Below are 20,985 nucleotides of genomic sequence, written 5' to 3' on the forward strand. Positions count from 1 at the left end.
GTGTGGCCGCCCATTCATCTCTGTTGAACTACTCGCGAAGTAGCCCAGACATCACAAGAAATAACTTTTTCTTATCTTTTATACGGTGCTATAGCCGCTTGCTGTGATAAACAGTTCGCAAGAAAATTCACTTTCAAGAAATAATCATATTACTCTATAGCGCTCATCTCAATTCATATAGGTGGAATATCTCACAAACTTTTTGCTCAACACATGACAAACCGTAAACAGGAATAAACAACAAACCTTACCGAACACAAAGAAAGGTGTAATGCAATCCTCTGTACAATAAGCCGTTCCAGAGTAATCCGGTTTTGAAATGGTAGCAAATTTCTATATGGTCTCCAACTTTGGGCTTTAAGTGTCTTAAAACTGAGCTGTGCTTAAATACCTATATATCTGTAAATATTAAAATCAGAGGATATACAGCTCATGGCTAAGAGTTTGTCGATGTAGCCATAATGATTTATTTTCACAAAATGCTGCATGCATGTATTTAGGCCTACGTGTCTTAAAAAAGTGTGCTTAAATTGGTCAATGCTCATAACAGGCTAAATAGAAAATAAATGTTAAATGTTAAATATAGCCTAGACATCATATTAAAATTAGATGATGTAGGCTAGTATAGAGTTATAGACTCACACCAGTGGATTGTGTCTTTTAGGAGCCACACCACTTTTATGACACTAGCTGTTCAGTTGACCTTTAGTTTTGTTGCTACTTGGCATGAAGGGCAGGCCAATTATGAGTTCTGTCCAACATTGATGGTAGGTTTAGAAAAAAAGTCAGCACATTTTAATCATATCGCAATAATACCAATAACCGTGATCATTTTGGTCATGATTTTCCATCAAATGTTCATACTGTATGTGGCTGGTAAAAAAATATTTTATTACCATCCCTGATACATACATACACTCATACACACATTCATATTTTTTTCTCAATTAAGTCTCAATCTGTCCATTTCTTTCCACAAAACTCGCCAAAATCATTATTTAAGGGGTTATTTTTCAATTTTTTCTACTGGGGGGGCCGGACCCCCCTAGAATTGCTGAGCTACTACCTTTTTCAGGTGGACAGGGGGGCCCTTTTCATGTCTGTGCCCAGGGGCCCAGTGGCTCATAATAATGCCACGGGGTAAAAACACTGGTCTTGTTTCAAGTGCAATCAATAAATTAATTATACATTTTGAAGAAACTTTTCCATTCTATTAGTTTTTTTTTTTTTTTACATAAATCAGGGATTATACATAGCAAAAGAGTGAGGGGACAGACATTTTTAAAATTAGGTTTAGGGAAAAATTTAGCGCAACACACTATGACTTCACAAAATCTCACTCCAGCCAAAGTCCCTGCAGTAACGATTGATTCACTCACGTTATCAGCTTTCACTCCGTCGACCCGTCCTCTTTGGAAAGTGGTCTCGAATCTTCCTCCTTCCTTAAGGCAAGATCAGACCGCAATAACCGGCACTTAGGGCGCAACTATTACGAAAAAGTGGTAAAAGTGACTACTATCATGTAATATTACGTGATTCACACGGCTGCGTTAACGCTCACTCAGTCTTCTCTTCGTCTCTGTCTCCCTCCTCGCGCACGTCCCCCACTCAGCCCCCGTATCCTATGCCCGTACCTCTTCTCTGATTGGCTAATAGCTTAGGCATTCTGTCCTAAACTAGGGGAACTGGCATGGGCAGTGTAGTGATATGACGAGGAGTGTTGAATTATTCAGTTTTTTGTTCAGCGTTAGTCTGTACATTTACATTGTTACCCCGCCATCGCTGATACAACCTTTAAGTCTTCTTGTGTTTGTAAAATGTGCTGAATTGGCTTCAACATGGTCCACATTGATCTGTAAGTTTACATATTTTTACAAGTTTACAAAGCCATTTGCCCCATGTCATGAGACTAACATGTGCTGAAACTTAACACCTTTGAGCACTGTGTGCTTGATTGTGGTTAACAGTCTCTATTTGGAAACCCAAGCCTCCATTAAATCTTTAAGTAGTTTCTTCTTGTGACAGCTGTGGTTTTTGGGATAGTGTGACCAGACAAGTGAGAGTGGGTCTGCAGGTTTAAAAGATCGGGTGGACCGTATAACCGTCTTCGAGGTCTCGGTGTGGTGTCACTCACCATGGTGTTGCCAATAAGTCTTGTCTATCATGCCAGGTCATCTCCCTGATATCAGGCCCTTTTAAGCTAAAGAAAAATACCTTTCACTTATTGGTGGTATATTTCAGATGCCTTCAAGTTCTAAATTTGTTGCTCTTCAGAAAATAAGTTTTTTTTTTTTTTTTGGATTTTTCATTAAGTAGGCTAACAACATGCTCGCTCTCTGCAAGTTTTGCACACTCTTTTGTGTGTGAGGTCATTAAGCGTCGTCATGGCGACTGGGAGTCGGTAACATGATGGCAGAACTGAGCCCTGAAGTGCCTCACCGAAATTCCAGAACAGATCATCTGTAGAGAAACGACACAGAATGCCGCGAAAAGAAACCGCAAGGAAATTGGAGGATGGTGAGTGAAGCATCATATGATGTGTAACCTGAGCTGAAATGAGTTACTGTTGAGGTGAAAATCAAACATTTAATTGAGATATTTTACATTTTAACTTTTTGTCTGATTTGACTATGACTATTTGAGTATGAAAATGTGTAGTCATTATTGTCATGGAAGTGTCAGAAATAACAGATAGCCTAATAGATTATTTGTTACTGATTGTTGTTATTATTTCATTTCTTTGATATAAATTGTAATTATTGTAATTGACCATTCTAAATGACTTGTTATTGTACACAATGTTGCATTAAATTTTACAAAAGAGACGAATTTAGTTAGCCTATGACTTGTTTCAAGCTGACCATGCACTGGTATGTTCTGTGTTCCGCTAACCTGACTGCAGTGGGAATAGATATTGACGGCGAAGTGGGAACCGGGAGTGAGGGTGAGTTCAGATGATTGGAGATGATCTTTGTGCTTTGTTATTGTGCTTGTGTTTGTGAACAGATGGATTGGTGAACACAATGAGCATTGTGTTTATGACCTGCTATGTCTGTGTGTGTGAGAACCTGTTTCTAAAGTGAGTATGTCTCAGCGACTGTCATCTGATATGGGTGGTTGCCTCATGATTACCTGTGGCACAAGTTTAAGCAGTAAAGTTTAAGTTTAGTTGGTCAATGATCACCCACAGAATGTGTTTCTGGAATGAGTTTACTGAGGATGTTTCTTTGACTCTCCTCTGATACAGTATAAGAGGTTATTTCTTGATGATTTTGCAATAGTTTTGTTCAGTTTGTTGAGATTATAGGTTTGGTTGGTGAATGTCCATTTTTATGCATGCAGAGGACACCAAACCCAAGGCCAATGGTAGAGGAAGGCAAGCCGCGGGCAGAAGGGGCAAGAAGATGGAGAGCGAAGATGCAGAGGATGATGAAGACAAAGACGACGAAGCTCCTCGGAACAAACGAGCGGCCAACAGGAGGAAGGCGGGAAAGAAAGCCAAGGACACTGAGGACGAAAGCGAAGGGGAGTCCAAGGCAGGGGGCAGAGGGAGGAACAAGAAGGGGGGAGGGAAAAAAGGGAAGGAGGAGCAGAAGGGCAAAGGGAAAGGAAAAGACGATAAAAAGAAGAAGAAAGGCAAAGGAAGCAGGTACAACACCATCTAACTGGGGTGAACTGTTAACAGGGGCTAGACTAGAAACTGAAGTATTCATGAAATGTGTGGTGAAAAGAGAAATGTAAATGTATTGACCTTGTCCCTCCCTTTTCTCATAAAAGCTCGGACTCCAAGACCGATTCTGATGAGGAGTCCATGTCCGAAGGAGAGTTGGCCCGACTCACAGAGGAGGTGGAGGAGAAGAAGAAGCTCATTGCCATCATCAGAACCAAGCCATGGCGTATGAAACGCCGCCTGACAGTTCTCAAGTAATGCACCATGGTGATAAAAAGCGGAATCCATGCCAAAATCAGTGGTGTTGTGAAGACATACAGGTTTAGGTGGTGGCGTCATTAGGTTATTATTAATTCTCTGTTTGAAGACTGTGTTCAAATATTTGCGAGCAACTAGTTTGTTTAAGATGATTAACATTATTTCAAACATAAAGTGGTTGGTTGGTTCTGGTTGCAAATGAATTTCAACAGTTTTCAGACAATAACGTACCTTGGTATGTGGGCAATATCAGATTATATGCTCTGAATAGAATGATGCCAACCATATGTGAGAAAGCAGTTATCAGCGGAAACCTTTGATGAAGTAAAAACTTCAAAGAAGAGTCACATTTCAGAACATCAGGTAAACTGGCACATCGTAGAGGAAGGAAGGGAAATTGTAGGTGTGATGGCAGATGGACAGAAAGAACAATGAAAGAACAAGAAGAAGATAGACAATATCTAGAAATGAGAAAGAATTCTCAGGAAGTCAAATTCTATTCTTAGAAGATATGCTGACAAAAGCAGAGGAAATAAGACAGGTGCTGGGTATGCAAGAAAGAATGAAATAAAGTTAAAAAAGTCAAATGCATAATGGCAAATAGCTTTACATGCAAACCTTGGCATAGACTAGATGTCATCATTCTCCAGCATTAAAACCTAAAATATTTAACTGCACTAAATATTATGATTTTAATTGTGTATTTCCAGAGAGTCCCAGGAGTTTGTGGACAAATTTGAAGGTGCTCTGGGGGGGAAGGGCAAAGGAAGAGCATGGTTTGCCTACAAAATGATGATGAAGAAGGTAGAAGAAATGTGTCTTGTCAATAGTGATTTTTTGTATTGTGAGAACTGACAGATTTAGTTGGTAATTTCCTTATACCTTATTGGTTTACAGAAATGGATGAAGTTTCAGAAAGATTTTGAAAATTTCAGGACATCCTGCATACCATGGGATAGGAAGATCAAAGAAGTGGAATGTAATTGTTTCCCTAAACTTATTGTGCACTATTTGTCATGTTATTGTGACTAAAATGGCAGAGAGTGTGTCATGGAATTAGACTCAGTCAATATCCCTCTCATGTAGAAGAACTGATTTACTTATTTGAAAAGAAGATAATTGATGGAACTTATTTGAGGGAGAAAATATGACGGAAAAAACACAGTCACAAAAGATACTGCCATCATGTGGAGAACTGTGGTACATCAACAATGTTAGCGCCCTTAACAAATGTACATCTTTGTTCAATGCGTCTACATAAAATATTTACCTCTGCATAAAACATTTAGATAATTTACTGAGGTAAATTTGTTGAAATTGGCTTGGAGGCACTTTAATCCTATGTATTTGTGACTGGGTCTCCAGGTCACTTTGGGTCATCGGTGGCCTCCTACTTCATGTTCTTGCGGTGGATGTACGGTCTGAACCTGGTGCTCTTCAGCTTAACGTTTGGGCTTGTGGTCCTCCCCGAGGTCAGCGGTCACTCAGAGGTCACATTGTTGCTGTGTGTAGTGTAGTATGAATGCATACATTAACATTTCTAATAGGTAATGTGATGACAGGTTCTAATGGGGCTACCATATGGATCTATACCTCGGAAAACAGTACCTAGAGCTGAACAGCCTACGGCTATGGATTACTCTGTTCTTATGGACTTCAATGTGAGTTAGCTAATACAGAATACTCCATCTAACCATTCTTGTATATTCAATAAATGCAATTTATATGTATTAGCAACTTCACTAATCTATCATAAAGCCCAGACAAATGTCAACATTCCCCTGTACATTTTTGTGATATATCTGTTCTATATATTAACAAAAAGTGTTGGTTAAACCAGTGTTTTTCAACCACTGTGCCGGGGCACACTAGTGTGCCGTGAGATCATCAGGTGTGCCGCAGAAAATTACCCAAATGTCACTCACTGGTCCAGAAAAGCAACTGTTGCATCAAAGAATGTATAACCACATGCTCTCATTGATTGTATGATTGCACTATTTGTGGTATGCAGGCATTGTACAACGAGGGCCCCATATCCACTATTCACAGAATCATCACATATCCAGTTCATAACAACAATTAAATTAGATATAGTCACCTACAAATGAAACAGAGGGCGCTTGTTTTATTGAGCAGGTCTTGCATAGAAGCCATAATAAGGCCATATCTGTGTATTTGAAATTTTAGGCTATGGTATGTTTATTTTTTCTTCACACAGGATGTTAGTGTGCCGTGGGACTTTTTAAGTGTCAAAAGTGTGCCGTGGCACAAAAAAGGTTGAAAAACACTGGGTTAAACTACAAATCATTTTACATCTCTATGTATACATGTATTGCAGGGTTACTGCAAATACTCAGTGCTTTTCTATGGGTACTACAATGACCAGAGGACCGTTGGGCCTCTGAAATTCCGACTGCCACTCTCTTATCTATTGGTAGGGATTGGGAGCTTTGGCTACAGCCTCATGGTTATCATTAGAACGTGAGTCCACCTATAGCACCAGTACAGACTGTTGAAGATATTGCATTTTCCTGTAATGTACAGTTAAAGTGGATATGAATTGAAAAGAAAAACATGTATGTTGTCATGTTGTTCCATGTCAGAATGGCTAAAAATCAGGATGTCGGCGGTGGGGATGATGCAGATAATGAGTTCACTTTCTCCTGGAAGATGTTCACCAGCTGGGATTACCTTATCGGAAATCCTGAGACAGCGGATAACAAATACGCCTCAGTCACCACAAGCTTCAAGGCAACAACACACACACTCACACTGTATTAATAGAGACAGTGGTAGTGTAGTGGCTAAGGAGCTGGGCTAGGATACAGTAGCCTGAAAAGATGTGGGCTAGGATACAGTAGCCTGAAAAGATGTGGGTTCAATTCCCGCCTTCCACTGTTGGGTCCTTGAGCAGGGCACTTACAGTAACCCTGAGTTGCTCTGGGGACAATGGCCCTTGTAATATAATTGACATATGTAAGTCACTTGGAGTAAATTAATAAAAGTAAATTATTATTCAGACACATATACTAAAGGCATCTGTCAGTATCAGTGATGATGGATAAAACTACAGTACAGCTGAATTGGCAAATGACCTTGTTTACTTCATCATTTTATTCACAAAATGTAATATTTTGTTATAATCCTTCCTTTTACAAAGTATCACACAGGAACAACCTCATGTGAAAATTGCAGGACTATGATTTTTGTTCTGGTTTTCATATAAGGATAGGCTATGATGTCGCTGTCATTTGTGAACTCTTGCAGGAGTCCATCGTGGACGAGCAAGAGAACCAGAAAGATGAGAACATCCACCTGCGGAGGTTCCTGCGGGTGCTGGCGAACTTCATGATCACCTGCACCCTGGGAGGCAGCGGCTACCTCATCTTCTTTGCGGTCTCGCGGTCACAGGAGTTTGCCAACAGGGATGACATTGGGTGGTACGAGAAAAATGAGGTACTGTGGATTAAACAATTATGACCTAAACATGAGAACACGTGATCTAAAATAAGCAAGGATTCTCCTTTATTTGGACCACTACATTGACCACTGCAACAGCTACCTAAATATATATAAAAATAGGTTTCATCTACTGGTGGCACTCTTAAAGTATAGAATATGAAATTGGTCAAATGATGTTGAATGAATGTGAATGGAATAGCTCATCCTTATGACTTTCCTCTGTTCTCCTGTCGTAACAGGTTGAGATCATCATGTCTTTACTGGGCCTGGTGTGCCCTCCATTGTTTGAAACCATTGCTGAGCTAGAGGATAACCATCCCCGTATTGCCCTTAAATATCAACTCGGTCGCGTATTTGCCCTCTTCCTAGGCAACCTCTACACCTTCCTATTTGCTCTGTTTGACGAGGTCAACAACAAGGTAAGCCACGGTCACGTGCATGTGTACATCCATGTGTGTCTGTGAAACAGAAGTGCTGAATGTGTCCCTTGGTCACGTGCATTTCTAAAAACAAGAGCACAGAGAATGCCCCATTACCATGAGTGATGGGACAGCCATGACAGTTTAGCCTGATATTGAGACTCATTAATTTTTAATGAGCAAGAATATTGACAAGACTGGTCTTGCTGTATTGTAGTTGACACCATGCTATGATGTTGCATAATGTTATACAGTTAATTTTTTTTTCATTATAACACTGTTTCATTGTGTATGCTGTCTCACTACAACAATTCCCAGTGACTTTAGTAGATGTGGTAATGACGACTATTCTATTCTATTCTATTTTAGTTAAATGTCTTTTGTCTTGCAGCTTGAGGAGGAAGTAGACATTAAGAATAACTCAGTTTGGTTCCTGAAAGAGTACCTTGCCAATTTCTCCATGTACAACAACGACTCTGAGGCCACTGCTCCGCCCATCAACCCTGCTGATGCCATCCGCGGACCGTGTTGGGAGACTAGCGTTGGACTTGTAATTCTAACCATTTAGTTGGCCTCTGACATGCTATCTATTATGTTACTGTTTCTGTCCATTAGAATAACATCAGTTATATTCTTATACCACACAAGTCCATTACCTTGAAAACACTAAAAGGTGAGATGGTTTAAAAATGGGCTTACATTTCCACTTAACAGTAAGGACAAAAGAAAGATATCTTGTTTGTCTGCAACAGTGTCACTAAGTAATCTATATAAGTAAAAGTCGTAGAAATATGAAAAGACATAGAACGAAAATTTGGTTTAAGAGCTACATGTCAAAGTTTGAACCAAGTTTCTATGATAAGCGGTTCGAGTCAGATTAGGGCCTGGAAGAATAATAATAACTAGAAAAGCATTTCCTGAAGGAAATACAGTGCATGCAAAGTTGTTGCTGGTTTGGTTGCTAGGGTAATTATAGTGGTTGCTATGCTTTAAAGTGGTTGCTAGGCTGTTGCTAGGGTAATTATAGTGGTTGCTATGCTATAAAAGTGGTTACTAGGTTGTTGCTAGGGTACTTAAGGTGGTTGCTAGGCTGTTGCTAGGGTAATTATAGTGGTTGCTATGCTATAAAAGTGGTTGCTAGGTTGTTGCTAGGGTACTTAAGGTGGTTGCCAGGCTGTTGCTAGGGAAATTATAGTGGTTGCTATGCTATAAAAGTGGTTGCTAGGTTGTTGCTAGGGTGCTTAAGTGGTTGCTATGCTGTTGCTAAGGTAATTATAGTGGTTGCTAGGATATTTAAGGTGGTTGCTAGGCTGTTGCTAGGATAATGATGGTGGTTGCTATGCTATAAAAGTGGTTGCTAGGTTGTTGCTAGGGTACTTAAGGTGGTTGCTAGGCTGTTGTTAGGATAATGATAGTGGTTGCTATGCTATAAAAGTGGTTGCTAGGTTGTTGCTAGGGTCATTATAGTGGTTACCATGCTTTAAAATGTGTAAATAGTAAAAAAAAAAAAAGTAAGAATAGTTAAAACTTATTGAAATTGGGATAAATAGAGAGAGGGATAGAGAAAATGAGGGAAAGTGAAGACAAGGAAATGAAAGAAAGTTGGGATGAGAAGTGAGCTATTCAGTTGAATGGAGAGGGACACAGAGAAGAGGTTCCATTCAAATTGCTGCAGGCAGTCAGTGAGAGAGCACAGGTGCAGTTGATTGCATTCTATTTCCTTAATAGCCTATTATGATGTCATAAAGACAAAGTTAAGTCTATGGAGAATTTTAAGTTTAGTTTCTTTAATATCTCAAAAAGTAAAAGTCGTAGAAATATGAACGACATAGAACGAAAATTTGGTTCAAGAGCTACGTGTCAAAGTTTGAACGAAGTTTCTACGATAAGCGGTTCGAGTCAAATTAAGGCCTGGAAGAATAATAACTAGAAAAGCATTTCCTGAAGGAAATACAGTGCATGCAAAGTTGTTGCTGGGTTGGTTGCTAGGGTAATTATAGTGGTTGCTATGCTATAAAGTGGTTGCTAGGCTGTTGCTAGTGTAATTATAGTGGTTGCTATGCTATAAAAGTGGTTGCTAGGTTGTTGCTAGGGTACTTAAGGTGGTTGCTAGGCTGTTGCTAGGGTAATTTTAGTGGTTGCTATGCTATAAAAGTGGTTGCTAGGTTGTTGCTAGGGTACTTAAGGTGGTTGCTAGGTTGTTGCTAGGGTACTTAAGTGGTTGCTATGCTGTTGCTAGGATAATTATAGTGGTTGCTATGCTATAAAAGTGGTTGCTAGGTTATTGCTAGGGTACTTAAGGTGGTTGCTAGGTTGTTGCTAGGGTACTTAAGTGGTTGCTATGCTGTTGCTAGGATAATTATAGTGGTTGCTATGCTATAAAAGTGGTTGCTAGGTTGTTGCTAGGATATTTAAGGTGGTTGCTAGGCTGTTGCTAGGATAATGATAGTGGTTGCTATGCTATAAAAGTGGTTGTTAGGTTGTTGCTAGGGTCATTATAGTGGTTACCATGCTTTATAATGTGTAAATAGTAAAAAAAAAAGTAAGAATAGTTATTGAACAACAGAACGAAAATTTGGTTCAAGAGCTACGTGTCAAAGTTTGAACCAAGTTTCTACGATAAGCGGTTCGAGTCAAATTAGGGCTAAACTAGAAATGCAATTCCAAGGAATTACCAGTGCATGAAAATGCTAAAGTTGTGATGTAAAATATCATGTATAGTTAAAACAGATAATACAGAGATGGTTACTACGGTGATGCTAGGATAGACATGGTGGTTGCATAGCTTAATAAAAGTTGATAGTTTAAAAGTAGACTGTTTAAAAGCTGAATGTAGATAGTTTAAAAGTTGTTGATAGACAGTAGATAGTTTAAAAGTTGTTGATAGACAGCTAGTTTAATAGATAGTTTAATGATAGTTTAAAAGTAGACCATTTAAAAGTTAAAGGTAAATAGTTTAAAAGTTGTTGACAGACTGGAAGTTTAATGAATGTTGATATTCAAATAGTTTAATGGCTGTGTATAGGTAGATATTTGACGATAACTGAAAGTTGGAATGGCTCTAATGTTTGCTAGAAGTTATGCTAAGATTTTTAACTATGCTACTTAGTTAATGTTTTATAGCAGTGCTAGCAATGCTAACATGCTAACCATGTTACTTAGCTAACTTAGCTAACGTTTTCTAGCAGTTTTGATAAACATGCTAACTATGTTAGCAATGCTAACCATGCTACTTAGTTAACTTAACTAACGTTTTCTAGCAGTTTTGCTAAACATGCTAACTATGCTAGCAATGTTAACATGCTAACTATGTTAACCATGTGACTTAACTAACCTAGCTTATCATTTTTAGTAGTTATGTTAATTAGAATGCTAACATGCTAACTATGCTAATTATGTGACTTAGCTAACCTATCTAATAATTTTTTTAGTAGTTATGCTAACTAGCATGCTAACTATGCTAACCATGTGACTTAGCTAACCTAGCTAATCATTTTTAGCAGTTATGTTGACTATGCTAACTAGCATGCTAACATGCCAACTATGCTAACCATGTTACTTGGCTAACTTAGCTAATCTTGTTTAGCAGTTTTGTTAAAAATGTTAACTATGCTAATTATGCTAACCATGCTAACTAGCTACAGTGGGTAGGAGTCATAGTTGATGACAAGTAACAGTTACAATGGCTGAACAGTTAAAAAGTTCAGTAGTTTAAAGCAGGGGTCCCCAACCTTTTATGTGCCATGGACCGGTTTGATTCCCATTTTTTTTTTCAGGGACCGGGGGGGGGGGGGTGGGGTGGTAGTGGGTTCGGGGGCTCCATGTTCCATATGTGTTGTGCATGCATTACTTGAAAAGAACTAGCTCCAGTTATGTATGAACAGTGAAGGTAACGAACTCTTAAAAATGTGAAAAACGTGAACTTGAAGAAGTAAAAATTTAACAATAGGCCTATGAACTATGAAAATTGAACAACTTGAAGCTACATCTATCAAGTGTGAACATGCTTAACAAAATATGGGAACAAAACATGGGAACTAAACATGCATTACGAATATAATCAGTGGGAGCCCTGTGCTTGTTTCCCTGCAACACGAAGGTTCCATCTGGGGGTGATGGAAGACAGCGACACCCTCAGTGTGTATGAAATGTCCAGTCGATTGCACAATTTGGTCTTAGTTGCAGTCATTGCAGAAAACCCGGCCTTGCATAGATACGTGGTGGAAAATGGTAGCAACGTTTTCAGCGCTTTTACGGCTATCTCGGGATATTCTGCTTTGGTTTTGATCCAAAAACCCGCCAGAGAGGTTTCCTCATACACACTCTTAAGACCACCGTCATTTGCAATTTCGATCAACTGCTCTTCCTCCTGCGCTGACAAGTTATGACTATTCTGGATATTGACAAATGGGTTGCGGACCCACTCATTGGTTTGCCGTGGATCTTTGGAGGATGGGAAGTAGCCTAATGCTCAAACTCATTTGAAAGCGCACCAGCTGCGAGAGAAAGGGCCCTGCCTCAGTCTCTCCCAAAACCCCCACTACTGTTTGGAACATATCAAATACACCCTGTTCCCATTCGTCCCCACAAATCAAGCTTGGCTTTAAATACAGTGACTTTATCTGCCAGTTTAAAGACAGTCGTCATTCTCCCCTGGAGTGACAGGTTGAGGTCATTAAGCAACCCGAATATGTCACACAGGTAAGCGAGTTTTGACACCCAGCCCTCATCACTAAAATATGCAGCTAACGGTGGCTTTTTTTTCTGTAAGAAATCTCTGCAGTGGCTCAAACACTATGGCCAGTGCTAAAGATGCTTGTTTTTTGTTGCTCATTCTAGCAGTTTAGCTAACTTCGTGTGACACTACCGTTCGCCAAGAACTGATCAAGTGAAGTGAGCTGACCTGAGGCTGCGCAGCGCTGAAGGCAATATGTAAAGTGTTGAAGGCGGGACAGACAGACGTAAGAAAATAGACCTTGCAAAATGCAAACATGCGTGCAATCAAACAACTGCATATAGGCCTATGCCATGTAAAAACGTGACATTATTGCGAATTAAATTTAGTTTAGTTTGCATGCATTTTTTTAAAAACTCATGTCGTAGGCTACGGCCCGGTTAGGAATGTCCCACGGCCCGGTACCGGGCCGCGGCCCGGTGGTTGGGGACCGCTGGTTTAAAGGGTTAAATTTGGGGGCAGCCGTGGCCCACTGGTTAGCACTCTGGACTTGTAACCGGAGGGTTGCCAGTTCGAGCCCCGACCAGTGGGCCACGGCTGAAGTGCCCTTGAGCAAGGCACCTAACCCCTCACTGCTCCCCGAGCGCCGCTGTTGAAGCAGGCAGCTCACTGCGCCGGGATTAGTGTGTGCTTCACCTCACTGTGTGTTCACTGTGTGCTGTTTGTGTTTCACTAATTCACTTGGGTTAAATGCAGAGACCAAATTTCCCTCACGGGATCAAAAAAGTATATATACTTATACTTAAATTGTTTAATAGTGAAATATTGTAGTGAGGACTTTTATTTTGAAACAGTTTTTGGCAGAGGAAGCAGTTGAACAGGATGTGTAGTCTTAATAGGGCCAGTTTGTATGCTTAACCCTCTAGGCGCCACGGTCGAGTTTTCTCAACAAGATGCGGCACTGAATAAAACGATTTTGTCAAATAGGGGGGTCATAATTCGTTCAAACTCCACTCCACTAGATGGCAAACATGTCATACGTCATCACCGAGTCAAAAAAACGTCATGCTTCTATATAAAATCTTCCCGCTAGAGTGCATTGAATCAGTGCGAGAAATACCGGAGCTAGTGTGCGTGTGTGCCATTTTTATCAGAGCGGTATTGTCAACGTCAGAGAGTATTTGCATTACATTATCGTGTAATGGCATCAAAAAGTCAAAAGTTTACCCGCAATGAAGTGTTCATTCATTACTGATTCTGAAGGAGAATATCTGCCTTTAGAAAATGACGGTGATTCGTTTACTCACCACGCTTCAGATGCGTCCCTGCCTTGCAATGGTGCAGCTGGACAAAGTTTAGACCTACACCAAGCACAAATGAATCCTTTGCCCAATGTAGATGGTCCTTTGCCCAATGTCAGTGCTGGGAACAATGTTTCACGGGGTCGTAGTGTTCATCAGGAAGTTAGCAGGCGTGTTAGTGTGATGTGGGAAACGAGGCTGGAAGTTATGTGGGGGTCCAGTCTTTTTACAGCGCTAGCCAGCTAGCTTCTTTGTCTTCTGACCGTGTGCCTCTCTGCAATCGCGGCGACAGTAACATGTTGTTGGAGCATTTGTCTAATGCCACTGGGGATGTTAGACGAGGTCGAAGTGTTCATAGGACAGTTAGGGGGCAACGTGGAGGCAGGGGGAGTCGCAATGAGAATGACAGTAGGCCTAGTTCGAGCTGTGCTAATTCTCTCCACTCGGCGCGCGCGCGAGGCAGATCAGGCCGTGCTGCTCGCAGCAGGAGCAGAGGCGGTGTGACACGGGGCAGAGGAGCCATGCATAGTTTAGTGCAAGATGATGGCTTTGAGTACTTGGCCAATGAGGAGCAGTACCAAAGTTGGATCACGCCCTTTGATCAGCCAATTGGTTATCTGGGGGAAAGAGAACTCTCCAATGCCAATTCGCCCCTAGATTTTCTATCACTCTTTCTCTCTGATGAGTTCTGGAATTTACTTGTCATTGAGACAAATCGCTATGCCCATCAGTTTTTAGCCTCCCATCAACTCCAGCCACACTCCAGATTTCATCAATGGTCTGACGTAACTGTCAGTGAAATGAAAGCCTTCTTTTCTCTGCATTTGAGTATGGGTCTGGTAGAGAAGTCAGAGTTGGAGGATTATTGGGCTGAATATTGGCCAACAGCAACACCTGGATTTGGGAAGGTGATGTCCAGGAATAGATTTGAGATGATTTTGTCTTTCCTTCATTTCACCAATAATGAGGAGTATGTTGACAGGGGTCAGCCAGGCAATGACAGGCTATTCAAAATCCGCCCAATCATTAATTTGGTCATCCCCCGGTTTTCAGCAGTGTATGGCCCATCTAAGCAGCTGTCACTGGATGAAATGACCATTGCATTCAAAGGGAAATCCACACTCAAAATGTATAACCCAAACAAACCAGACAAATATGGTTACAAAGTATTTGTTCTGAGTGAAGCAAAGTCAGGCTATGTGCTACAGTGGTCCATGTACACTGGACAAAATAGGCCTAATGCAAATTCTGATTTCGATGCCACACACCTTGTTGTCCGTGAGCTGATGGTCCCCTACACAGGGAAAGGGCATGAGGTGTACATGGACAGCCATTACACCTCGCCAGCCATAGCAGATGAGCTGGCAAGCAATGATTCGGGTTTGTGTGGGACTGTCAGCAGTAACAGGAAGGGGATGCCAAAGGGCCTCACCCGTGAACAGCTGCCATTGAGCAAGGGAGATGACCCAGTCTTCATGAGGAAGGGGAAAAGCTAGCTTGTGCGTGGCATGATACAAAGCGCCTCACAATGCTCTCTACACTGCATTCCAACACATGTGTCAGAAAGCGCATCAGGACCAAACACACTGATAGTGGCTATAGGGAGATAAATAGGCCTGTTTGTGTTGATGACTACAATTCTTTCATGGGGGGTGTCGACACAGCAGACCAGAGAATGAAGACCTACCTCTTTCCCCATAGATCAAGGAAATGGTACAATAGGATTTTCAATGCCATTCTCAGTGTAAGCATGGTGAATGCCCACATCATTTACTGCCACTGCACTGCTGCTCCTCACAAGCCCCTGAAAGTCTTCGCGCAGGATGTCATCATCAGCTTTACTGGAAGGCTTCTCCAGGAAAAAGAGCAACAAAGGCCAAAAGTCATCCTCACTGGGAGACATGCCACAGAGACTCACTTTATCTGCCAGGCTGATGGTTACCCAGATTGTGTCGTTTGTTCTGATCGGACCCGCCCTAAAGGCCGCCGTCAGACAAAATACATGTGTAGGCAGTGTGGGGTGGGTCTTTGTGTTGTGCCTTGCAATGAGAGGTACCACACCCTGAAACACTACAAGAAATGTCACCTGGATGGATAGGGAGTCATTATCTCTACAGTAAAAGGCCTGTTACATAAATTCTTTTTTTTTGTCTGTCATTTATTAGTAATGATTTAGACTGTTGATTTACTATCTATTTCCCTGTCCATTTAGTAGTGTACACTATGTGTTCTTTTTTGTGAGTTCATGTCCTTGTGATGTATGTGTCTTTGTCAGCTAAAAAAAACAACCAAAAAAACATCAACAAAAAGAAAAGAAAAATACTAACATTGTCTCTCATCTTGTCTCGTCATCTCACTCCTGATCTGTGCCTTGCCGTGGCGAGTGAGCTTTTGAACTAAACAGGTCTTGTCTACTTGTGTTTGTGTGTCATATGAATAATATATATATTTACCCCATACATGGCTTCAGAGTGCCTACTGTATGTAGTAAATGGAAAATCTCTACAGCAAAAGGCCAACCTACCGCTACATTCATTCGGTTTGTTACTGCCATTTATTAGTAATGATTTACACAGTTTGTTTACTACTTACTATTTACCTGAGCATTCAGTATTGTGCAATATAGCACACAGAAGATGAGGGACATTTTGGGGGGAAAGAAGTGCTGAATTTTATCATTCAAACATGTGACTTTTCATGAAAATTCTATAATCCAAGATGACCACCACGTCATATGACGTCATAATATGCAAATTAGATGGGGAAATTTAATCCCTACATAAACTTTGGGTCATCCTTAATATTTCTCTAATTTACAGAAAGTCTCTGTCTCTTATCACTTTTAAGATATAGCCTTTTGAAATTAAGATGTCAAAATCGAACGTTTCAAGAAAAAAAACAACCTCTGGCGCCTAAAGGGTTAAAGCCTGAGACTGGCAGTTGATCCAGGTGGCCTGAACACCTGCCATAGGATTCTAATTGCTTAACGGCCGTATTATGATGTCACAATCGGCAATGTTAAGTCTATGGGGATTTTTAAAAAGTTTTTCTTTAATAGTTTAAAAAGTTTCAAAGTTGAAAAGACATAGCAGCTTGGTCCGTTTGAATACCTACGTTACAAAGTTTGAATGAAGTTTCTAAGTTAAACTGTTCAAGAGAAATTGCGTACGGAAAAAGTGGTAAGCGGAATAATAATAATAAGTTGTTGTTGTTGTTGTTGCCTTGGAAGAACAGTACAGTGCATTTTCATGCACTGTAATAAGAAGTTGTTGTTGCCTAGGAAGAACAGTACAGTACATTTTCATGCGCTGTAATAAAAATAAGTCAGAAGAAGTCTAATGAATAACAATACAGTGCATTTGCATGCACTGTAATATGTCGGTAGCCTAGAAATCTAGACGCACCCTAGCGGCGGCAAATTAATTTGCTCAGCCTGTACGTCTAGTATCAAACCATAGGGATTTCTATTGGCTGACGCCGTGGACTTCATCCAATCACAGCGCTCTTTTTTGTTAGAGAGTCTTAAGGCGGGCTTAACAGGATAACGACAGTCCTGTGACGGTGAACAACAAGGAAGGTGGCTATGGCTAACGAAGAGCGGTTGTTTGAATCGGCGTTGGCGTCAACTTTGGAGGAGTTGGACTTCTGCTTTTCTTTGAAAGTTGAGCAACACAATGCACTTAAGTAATTCCTTTCGAAGAAGGATGTATTTGCCGTTTTGCCAACCGGATACGGATATGGTCGTAGCGCTGGCCTATTGCATGCTTCTCTGCCCGCCCCTTGGATTAAGCGAGGTAAATGGTTCGATTCCAGACTATACATTTCAATGATATAGGATGGCCCGCCAGGCTAATATGTCGGAAGAAGGAAAGGGAATATCAATTACAAAATGTAAAATAAATAAAATAAAAGAATGTAGGCTACCTCTCACAGCCCATCCGCAACACATTGACGGTCTACCAGTGGGCCACGACCCACACTTTGGGAAACACTGTGTTCGAGGATCGAGATATAGTGACCCTCTACCTGGTATGAAAATGTAATCAGTACTTAGGTATTCTGTGTGAACACACACACAGAAGGACTGAGTTACAATACTCTCTGCCCTCACAAGGATAAAAAAGTAGCATGGACAGTAGTAAACACCCCAATATGATTATTTTAATGATTTATAATAAAAGGCTAATAATATGAAGCCTATTTCAATCTAAAGTACCTCGTTACCTGTTACCTGTTAATCTAAAGTACTTCTGTCATTCACAGGAGTTTGTGAAGCTGACTGTTTCAGACATCCAGGTGACCTACCTGACTATTCTCATAGGTGACTTCCTACGGGCCTTCATTGTGAGGTTTCTCAACTACTGCTGGTGCTGGGACCTGGAGGCAGGATTTGTGAGTCTTCTTCATTTCTTAGCAGATTCTGTGAAGTTATTATTTTCCTTGGCCATAGAGGAGCACAGTTAAAATCCCTGAAGTACTCTGCATGTTTCTATTTTCAAGGGTTATAGATAACACATGCTTTGTCATGTCAACCAGAAGAATCATAAGGGAATAATAAATTAGTTTTGTCAATGACATTCTTTGTTTGGTTGGGAGCAAGCCTAAATCAAATCTAACACCCATCATCAATCATTTTACTGTTTTAATGAGCAAATACAGTACATTTCTATGTAAAGTACTTCTTTGGAAACTTTGGAACACACTTCAAAATCATGAGTGACATGGGTGCACTTAACTACTGTGCCTTCATACTGTCTAGCCATCATATGGAGAGTTTGATATCAGTGGCAATGTCCTGGGGCTGGTCTTCAATCAAGGAATGATCTGGTAAGTTTTAAAACCCTGAAGCTGAACTTGCTGAACACTTATGCCTAGCTATCTGCATAAGTCTCCCTACAAATGAGTTTTCCATACCCTTGTTTTTTTATGATCAAAAATCTCCTCTTCAATTCTGTCAGGATGGGTGCATTTTACGCCCCTGGTTTGGTGGGCATCAACGTCTTACGTCTGCTGAGCTCCATGTACTACCAGTGCTGGGCTGTGATGTGCTGTAACGTGCCCCACGAGAGAGTCTTCAAGGCCTCCAAGTCCAACAACTTCTACATGGGCCTCCTCCTCCTCATTCTCTTCCTCAGCCTGCTGCCTGTAGTCTACACCATCATGTCTCTGCCGCCCTCCTTTGATTGTGGTCCTTTCAGGTACAGGATAATGTGTTGGAGTATGGAGGGAGGAGGGACGTGGTAGCGTAGTGGCTGAGGAACTGAGCTAGCATACAGTAGCCAGACAGGTTGTGGGTTCAAGTTCCTACTGCCACCATTGTGCCCTGAAGCAAGGCACTTAAAGAAGCCCTATGCAGGTCTGGTTATTCCTTCGCTGTTTCTGGGTTTTCGCCTGATTTGGGCTCACATTTTTCACGACATAGCTCCCCCTGCAGCTTCGGTAGCAAGTGACTGCTGCGCTAAACCCCCACTAGCTACCGAGCTAGCCATCAAGAAACCAAGCTAAACACATACAGGGCTCACAATAAAAACGGTCGATCAAACACATTCTTCAAGAGACTATCAAATCACATTACAAAAACGAAGTTCACCCAAGGGTAGGCTACTTACAATTTCAACAGCAACAAAGCCAAGTCGGAGTCCGTTTTGCAGTCTTCTTAGAAACTACAATCTGACTACATTTTCGAGGCGCGATTGGATACTTCCGCTGAGTTACATCTGGATGTGTTCGGACCGCGACCAGAAAGTTGCATATTCGTTTTTTCCGCGGAGAAGCACTAGGGGGAGACGAAGCACCCACCAAACGACCCAAAAAGTGTTGTAGAACCATCAGAACAACTCTCAACCTGCATAATTAAGGTCGTTTTTGCTAAAATTGTTGCATAGGGCTTCTTTAACCCCAAGTTGCTCTGACTAGGCTGGCCCTTGTAATAATTGACATAAGTCGCTTTGGATTAAGCATCAGTCAAATGAATAAGTTACAGTTACCCTCTCAAACTAACACATGTGTGCACATATATATGCCAACCATGAATTATTTGTGCTGACATAGTCATGTTTTTTGTATTCTTCAGTAATCTTTCAGTATTCCATCTGAGAGTCACTAATACAGCTCATAGTTCAGCACATAGAGAGACAGAAAAAAGATGATCAATCAAAAAACAAAACAATGGTGTGGTATGAACCAAAGCTCATTAACACTTCACTTTTGCTGTTCCCCTCCATTCCTACTATAGTGGTAAAGCGAAGATGATTGATGTTGTCATGGAAACAATTGCCCTGGACCTGCCAGCCTTCATAGGGACGCTGTTTGGTTATGTGGCAAACCCAGGGCTCATCATACCAGGTGTTCTGCTCATGGTGTAAGTGAATAGACAGTAATGTCTATGAGATGTCAAAAACTGTCTCATGCATTGATGACATGATCCTACTGTAGTAGTTACACCAAGTGATTCAACCTGACATCCTTTTTCAGAAGTGTTTACAGTACAATGTGCAGAGATGAAAGTAGATGCAAAAACTTTACGTATTACATTTGGGTAATTCCATGGAAAATTTAATTTTTTGTAACATCCATAATGCGAAATTTAAGCATTTGCTATTTTTGGCTGAAGAATGTAAATGAGAAAAAATGCACAAAAAATGAATGTTATCATTCACATCATACAAAAGCCAAGGCATTTCACTGGCGTTATGGATGTGACAAAAAGTCAATTTTCTGTGGAATTGCCCATTTATAAAGTGGACACTTTGCAGTGAAATTGCATGTACTATGTGACAGTACGTGTCACATACACTGAAAGTCTTCGTCATCCAACCTGTAGCTTCTAATTGGGTGTGTGAGTTGGAGTCCGTAGCGCTAGGTGGCAGTAGCGGATACGCATCCGTCAGTATGTGAAGGTAAACAACCTGTCCTGTCTTGAGTGCAGTAGGGGTTAAGTCATTGAGAGACCTCAGACCCATACAGACCAGCCTCAGACAAGTCCAGGAAGTGACGTCAATTCCGGAAATAATATATAATAATTTCCGGAAATAATATATAATAATTTACTTTACTCTTTATGGAGAATACAGCGGGAAAAAACGTGTTTTCTTTTACAGTTCATGGAAAAAATAGTCACATTAGGTAGAAGCTTTTTATTATTATTCGTAATTCACATTTATTTATTAAATAATCGATCGCGACTGACTGTCCACTTGA

The 20,985-nt window shown here is 40.8% G+C and overlaps 1 protein-coding gene across 1 annotated transcript; it reads left to right on the forward strand.

Annotated features, from left to right (window-relative positions):
* Positions 1–2,504: 2,504 nt before the first annotated feature.
* On the forward strand, positions 2,505–20,150 carry LOC121679603 (transmembrane channel-like protein 2-A). The gene is made up of 17 exons (XM_042058438.1): positions 2,505–2,517; positions 2,857–2,944; positions 3,343–3,649; positions 3,778–3,924; positions 4,639–4,732; positions 4,826–4,907; positions 5,294–5,400; positions 5,491–5,589; positions 6,267–6,409; positions 6,532–6,679; positions 7,196–7,384; positions 7,630–7,809; positions 8,201–8,359; positions 18,049–18,177; positions 18,545–18,612; positions 18,744–18,983; positions 20,021–20,150. The coding sequence occupies exons 1-17, from the start codon at positions 2,515–2,517 to the stop codon at positions 20,148–20,150; spliced, it is 2,313 nt and encodes a 770-aa protein (XP_041914372.1). The 5' UTR covers positions 2,505–2,514.
* Positions 20,151–20,985: the final 835 nt, after the last annotated feature.

This window comes from Alosa sapidissima, chromosome 13 (assembly GCF_018492685.1).
Source record: "Alosa sapidissima isolate fAloSap1 chromosome 13, fAloSap1.pri, whole genome shotgun sequence".
Taxonomy (NCBI): Eukaryota; Metazoa; Chordata; class Actinopteri; order Clupeiformes; family Clupeidae; genus Alosa; species Alosa sapidissima.

What these genes read in the sequence shown, in the direction of transcription:
- LOC121679603 (XM_042058438.1), top strand. An exon ending in CGCCGCCTGACAGTTCTCAA is followed by an intron (nt 3,925 to 4,638) that starts GTAATGCACCAT and finishes GTGTATTTCCAG; the next exon opens with AGAGTCCCAGGAGTTTGTGG. An exon ending in ACAAAATGATGATGAAGAAG is followed by an intron (nt 4,733 to 4,825) that starts GTAGAAGAAATG and finishes ATTGGTTTACAG; the next exon opens with AAATGGATGAAGTTTCAGAA.